General features: G+C 31.9%; 2 protein-coding genes across 4 annotated transcripts; both read left to right on the top strand.

Annotated features, from left to right (window-relative positions):
* The first annotated feature begins 276 nt into the window (after nt 1-276).
* Nucleotides 277-2,872, top strand: LOC144849935 (26S proteasome non-ATPase regulatory subunit 7-like). Its single transcript, XM_078707067.1, has 5 exons — nt 277-585; nt 810-902; nt 1,030-1,208; nt 1,417-1,508; nt 1,798-2,872. Exons 1-5 carry the CDS (start codon nt 390-392, stop codon nt 2,282-2,284), a joined length of 1,047 nt encoding a protein of 348 aa, XP_078563193.1. The 5' UTR covers nt 277-389; the 3' UTR covers nt 2,285-2,872.
* A 172-nt stretch (nt 2,873-3,044) lies between these two features.
* On the top strand, nt 3,045-6,109 carry LOC144850089 (divergent protein kinase domain 1C-like). 3 transcript variants are annotated; one of them, XR_013614044.1, is made up of 4 exons: nt 3,152-3,384; nt 3,641-4,519; nt 4,694-5,570; nt 5,629-6,109. XR_013614044.1 is itself a non-coding variant. In XM_078707281.1 (3 exons), exons 2-3 carry the CDS (start codon nt 3,833-3,835, stop codon nt 4,874-4,876), a joined length of 870 nt encoding a protein of 289 aa, XP_078563407.1. In that variant the 5' UTR covers nt 3,045-3,119; nt 3,641-3,832; the 3' UTR covers nt 4,877-6,109. The 3 variants fall into 3 exon arrangements, 2 of the variants coding, with proteins under 2 accessions (XP_078563407.1, XP_078563406.1); XM_078707281.1 differs by lacking the exon at nt 3,152-3,384 and adding an exon at nt 3,045-3,119 and having other exon boundaries at nt 4,694-6,109; XM_078707280.1 differs by having other exon boundaries at nt 4,694-6,109.
* The last annotated feature ends 258 nt before the right edge of the window (nt 6,110-6,367 follow it).

The raw sequence follows: 6,367 nt of genomic DNA, 5'->3' as shown, positions 1-6,367 counted from the left end.
CCGTAGAGAACTAGAGAATGCTCTATCGCCCTCTCTCCCCTGATAAGGTTGATCGACTGTTTTGACTATGTAAAACGTTCCCAAAAGCTAACATAATTTATTTAATAATTTTTAAAATACTCATCTAAAAATTCAGAAAATTAAAAAATATTTTAAATTAGATATCACTAAATAATAGTAAAAGTAATGTTTTATTTTTAATTTATTTTAGCATTTTTATTTGATTTCACTTGAATCACTTTTCATACAATTTACTAGCGACTGGGCTGTTTTGTACAAAAACATGAGTTTGCGAGATTGGTGGTGGTGTGGAATTGGACTGGCTTAGAATATACGTTCGTTTTACTTTTTGTATGTAAAATTAAGGTTGTTGTGAAAGTTTTAGGAACATGGCGACCCCAAAGACAGAAGAAGTAATAATTAAACAAAACAAAATTAGCAAGGTTATTGTTCATCCATTAGTTCTCTTGAGTGTGGTTGATCATTTTAACCGAATGGGGAAAGTGGGAAATCAGAGGAGGGTTGTTGGTGCATTGCTGGGGTCGAACAGAGCTGGTGTCCTGAACGTTGCAAATAGTTTTGCAGGTAAGTGAGGAAGGAGAGGGGCCTAGCTTTTGGACATTTATGTTGAATACCTATACTAAATATGTTGTTCGTTTTTAATCTGTTTATTTTGCATTATCTTATATCTGCTTTTATAAATAAAGAATGATTCCCTTTTTTTATGAATATGTTTAATTTTGTATTTTTATTTTAATTAAGAAAATTATTGTTTTTAACAAATAATAAATGTTCTCTTCTATGTTTAGTGCCATTTGATGAGGATGACAAAGAATCGTCAGTTTGGTTTATTGATCATGACTATCTAGAATCTATGTATGGAATGTTTAAGAAGGTTAATGGTTAGTATTATTGGCATTGGAAATGCTTTCACCCCAAATAAATGTTATTGAATTTCAAGAAACCCTGCACACACATAAAATACTACAATAAAATGTTTAATATTAATAATCTTATCTTTTTTTTCAGCTCGTGAAAAGATTGTTGGTTGGTACCATACAGGACCAAAGCTGCATCAAAATGATATTGCAATCAACGAAGTAATACGTAAATACTGTCCTAACTCAGTTCTTGTAATCATTGATGCACGACCGAAGGACATTGGTCTTCCAACAGAAGCATATTTCTCAGTTGAAGAAGTGCATGATGTGAGTTAAGGCTGTTAAGCTCTGTCTACACTATCAAAAACGTGTGATGTGCCCAAATATAAAGTAGTGATATGACATCATCACTTTGTTGTCATATAAAGTTTGATAGTGTAGACAAAGCTTAAGCGTCAACATTGGTATTAACACAACATATTTTGGTATACCCTTAGTTAAGGATGACCTTAAATAAAACATGCTATTTTTTTAGGATGGTACACCAACTAACAAAACGTTTGAGCATCTACCCAGCGAGATAGGAGCGGAAGAAGCAGAGGAAGTTGGTGTAGAACATTTGCTAAGGTACTATCTTTGGGCCTACTACTACTCGCATATCTGTCTTTTTAAGTATCCAACTCAATTTATCATTAAAAACACTAATACCCCTTTCACATAACATAGCAAAACGTGAGTTTACACATGCCATACTGTACAAAATTCCGGAGTTTATGCCCAGTGTGTGTGCGTAAACTCCACATTTTCTTTCAATGTGAAAGAGGTATAACACTAAATAATACAATTAAATTGATGAAATTAATTGTTTTTGTACCATTGAGAGTAACCCCATCTTTATTGTTTGATTGTTTTACAGAGATATTAAATATACAAGAGTCGGAACATTATCCCAGAGGATTACTGGACAAATGTTGGGATTAAAGGGATTAAATTCGCAAATCCAGGGTATTGAGTCATACCTTGATAAAGTTACAACTGGCAAGTTGCCAATAAATCATCAGATAATCTACCAATTGCAGGATATTTTTAATCTTCTACCGGACACTAATTTGGCGGAGTTCGTTAAATCTTTTCTCGTTAAAACAAATGACCAAATGCTTGTTGTTTACTTAGCGTCACTAATCCGATGCGTAATTGCATTGCATAATCTTATAAACAACAAAGTTCAGAATCGGGATGCAGAAAAACAGGAAGGCAAGAAGGATAAGGATAAAAAGAAGGACGGAGAAAAAAAAGATGGGGAGAAAGATAAAGGAAAGGATGGAGATAAAAAGAAGGAAGGAGACAGTAAAACCACAGAGAGCAGCAAATCATCAAGAGACAAAAAAGAGTCAAAGAAGTGAAGAATTTATAATAATAATTATTAATAAGGTTATATGCATAACCTAATTACAACAAAATATGTTATTTAACAAGTGTAGAGGACTTAAATGTATAACAAAAACAACTTAACTAAAAAGACCTCAACTCCACTAAATGTGATATTAAGGTCCTATGCCAGTTTGTATATACAGTACTTAAATAAGTGCTATTGCAGTTAAAAATAAGAAAGTTGTATTGCATTCTTAGACACTATTTAAGTTGTCATTAGTGGATAGGATACAATACCTAAATACAATGCACTAACTTCTAAAGTAAAAACTATGAATAAATAGATGAGAAACAGATAATCTACAATCAATGTTGTTGAATATCCCTAGAAAAAATGTGTTTTAATGGAGTTAAATGGACCTGTATTAATTTAATTATTCTGATTACTTTATTGTTATATTCTGTACTAATATAATTTGAATGATTACATGATGCTGCGAGGCAACAACAAACTAAACAACTTTGTACCCTATTTAGTTACATCCACTGAAATATACTGTCTGGTACTGGATTTTGTTGCATTTGAAATGTATTGAGAATAAAAACAAATTAGCGAGCAACTTTTTGATTTCAGTGTTTTATGTGCAGTATTAGTAGTATATATACAGATATTTTTGTAGGAATACAGTACTGTACCACCTATAGGGAATTTCCCTTTTGACGATCTAGCGCAGCGCCACCAAGTTACTTTGATTTTTTAAAAGGCTTGTGCAAAAAGTAAACAAGGTCGGAAATGAATCCGTAAAAAAACTACAAAATAACAGATTACACCAAAATTGTGTGCTGTAAATCGCTTTAATTGTTACTGTGAGTAATTGTAGATGCAGCAGTGCCTCTACAATGATCTCTTTGTAACTTTGATGAATATAAAACTATTCTAAGCTGAGCTCTAGGCCACATATTCAAAAGTTGTCGTTCACAAATGTTGAGATTTCCACGCTGGAAATGTATTTTGAAGGCCAGTTTTATTTTGGTAGGACTCTGCCTAGCCTTTCTAGTTTACACTGGACGGCTAACGCAATTTACACTGACATGTACGCACGAAAAATCAAGAGAAACTATAAATAAATTGGTAAGATTAGCATACAATTTGTTATTTCGGTTTATTGATTTTAGAACAGTGATTTAATTAGCTAATTATTGAAGTCAGGCACAGTGATTGATTGAAAAAAGTGAGACTCCTCCGATTTTACTCCATGGAGGTATTGTATGGTCCATGGAGGTACTCTAGGCCTATGTATTTAAATTTGTAATAATGTGTACCGCATTTCCTTTTTTTTCTACTGAGAGAATGTCATCATTTTAATTTGAATGGTTTTTTTTTCCAGTGTGGTCTATACAAATCAAAAATTATAAATGGCAGTTTGTGCAATGAATTATGTGCAGGAAAAATTGAATACATCAATTGTCTTCACCAATCTCGAGGGAAAGTAGTATTCTTAGCCAAATGGAATAACCAGAAAATTATATTAAAAACAAAGTATGCCTCGATAGATTCGTATGCTGCTGTGTATACGGTGATGGAAAATCTTGAAGGTGTTTCCGATAAATTATACCCGGAAGATGTAATTTTTAAGTCGATGATTGAGAGCCAGGCTCAGGCGGTTCTTGGGACGGTGATAAAAGATGGAGAGGATGTAGTAAATAAGTTCTGGTTTGGGAATTGGCCTAAAGACCGTTTAAACATGAATTCATTTCACACAGCAATGAACAGTCTCTGGACGCTCATTCTACAAGATGAATACGTCTTTCTTAAATATCATAACACCCACCCTAATCTACCACAAGTGTATGGTTCATGCGGATACTTCTACGCTGTTGAGTTTACCCCACCAGGAATAGTGTTTGATCCGGGTTTATTAAATATTGAACAGCAGTTGCAGGCCGCGCCGTGGCCCGGTAGAGCTTACATCGCCCTCGGCCTTTTAAAGCTAATAAAATCTTTTGATACATCTTTCCCGGAAAAGCTATACCATTGCGACATTAAGGAAGGAAACTTTGGGATGGACCCTGCGAGTAAAATTTTGAAAGAAGTCGTAATAAAAGCAATTGATGTTGATATGGTATTTTATGATAACAAAGTTGCTGAGATAATGGGCCAAGGTGATTGTGTTAAAGACTCGGACTGTAATTTCATTCATTGCAGGGGGCGGTGCAATCAAGCCACTAAAATATGCAGGCCCGAAGTAATTAGTTCGAATTTACAGGTACAAATAGTTCTATTTATATATATTATTTGTTAATTTACAAATTAATTAGAATTGAGGCGTCCTAAAAGAAAAGTTTTACTGTATTAATTTTCATAATTCAGTGGTAATTATAGCAATACATTTTTAGTATAATTATTAATAAATGTATACTTTTAATTTCTTGATCTACAGGTGTTTTGCGATAATCTATTCCTACCTCGAAATGGTAAACCTGGGCTGCTACGATTTCCACCATCAGTGATTTCTAAGGAGTTAGCAAATGTGTTAGATGAATGTTCAAACGTGGGAACATCAACTAAACAAGATGAAGTTCACGAAAAGCTTAGAAAACTACTGGTTCAGAGCCTAAGGTAGACTAACAAGGTTGCCTAGTAACCATAAACAACATGAAAGGGGTTTATAGATATCCAATGTGTTCTACTTTCTTAAAGGTACATTCACATGAAATCATTTTTTTACATTTTTTTCCAACATTCCAAAAATGATGAGTAATGAATCGCAAAAGTTAACTTTATTATGATGAAATAATATGCTGAAGTTGGTCTTTCAAAAATTAATTTACTAATGAGAAGAAAACGAAATTTAGTAATAAGAATAAAATGAATATTTAATTCAAAAAAATGGTCTTTCTTCATAAGCAATAATTTACAGTTTAGATAATAGAATAACAGAGTATTAAGATATTATGATTCATTTGCTCTTTATTTTAATTTGTATTGTTTAAATAATAGTAAATTATATGAAATGTAAAGATTGTGATTATAAAGAGTTATAATAATATCACATATTAGTTAGCTCTATATTGTTATAATGTTAACGATAGTATTACACAGTAGTGTATTACACAAAATAACTGCATTCAGTACATATAGTACAATAATTCACAGTTAAGTAGTGTCGTAAAATTGAAATTTAATTAGGTTAGAGAAAATATTTTAAAGTTTTAAACTATTAAATGAACTTAGATTAGTAAATCTTAAGTGTTATTTTGCTACCTTTTTAACGAAAATAATGTAAATTCAGTACAATTTTAACTATTATCATCCCAGTTATTGGTGCTACATTTTTAACCAAAATAATGTAAATTTAGTACAATTTCATCCCAGTGTTCATTTTTGGGATATTAGTAATGTTTTTAATTCATTGTATTTCAGTGCTATCCAGAAACTTTCCATTTAAAGATTTTTTATCTGACAGTTTTAGACTGTTGTTACTTTATTCAGGGGCGGATCCAGCATTATAGATTAGCAGGAGCTAAATATATCATAAATTATAAAAAGGATCCGTCAGGTTGCAGAAAATAAAGCTAAAGCCTATTTAGCGCCCTCCTAAATCTGCGCCTCGCCTGTTATTGAAGCCATTTACTTATTTAATAATGTTTCAACAATTTCAATTAAAAGGACAATGATGTTTAAATAGTTGAATTATGAATAACAGTATTTTATACTGAATAGAGGTACTATTATCTTGTTATGTACTCATAAATGCTAAATACATGTTAAGTGTATTTATAGTGAACATTTTAATTGTCTTATTTAAATGTCTTACTTAAATGTTTATAAATATGTGATTAAATTATTGATGAAATCAAATGTATTGTCGATCTAGTTGTGTATTCCTAAATAATTATGAATAAATAAAATACAAATGATCCTATGTTTGTTGTATCTTATTGTGGTTTCTCAACTCTCACAAAATATGTAAACACCCTTTTTCCCTGCCAAGTTTGAGTTTAGCAAAGTTTAGGAGAGTTTCCAGTATACTACTCTAGTTAGGCCTACATTATGGTACACCTACTCTTGCTACACATGGAAAAAGAAGTTAAATCATCAAAACTTGATGTCT

This window comes from Antedon bifida, chromosome 8, assembly GCF_963402885.1.
Source record: "Antedon bifida chromosome 8, ecAntBifi1.1, whole genome shotgun sequence".
Taxonomy (NCBI): domain Eukaryota; kingdom Metazoa; phylum Echinodermata; class Crinoidea; order Comatulida; family Antedonidae; genus Antedon; species Antedon bifida.
The sequence above is the reverse complement of the archived record's forward strand: the minus strand, read 5'-3'. Positions and strand labels throughout refer to the sequence as shown.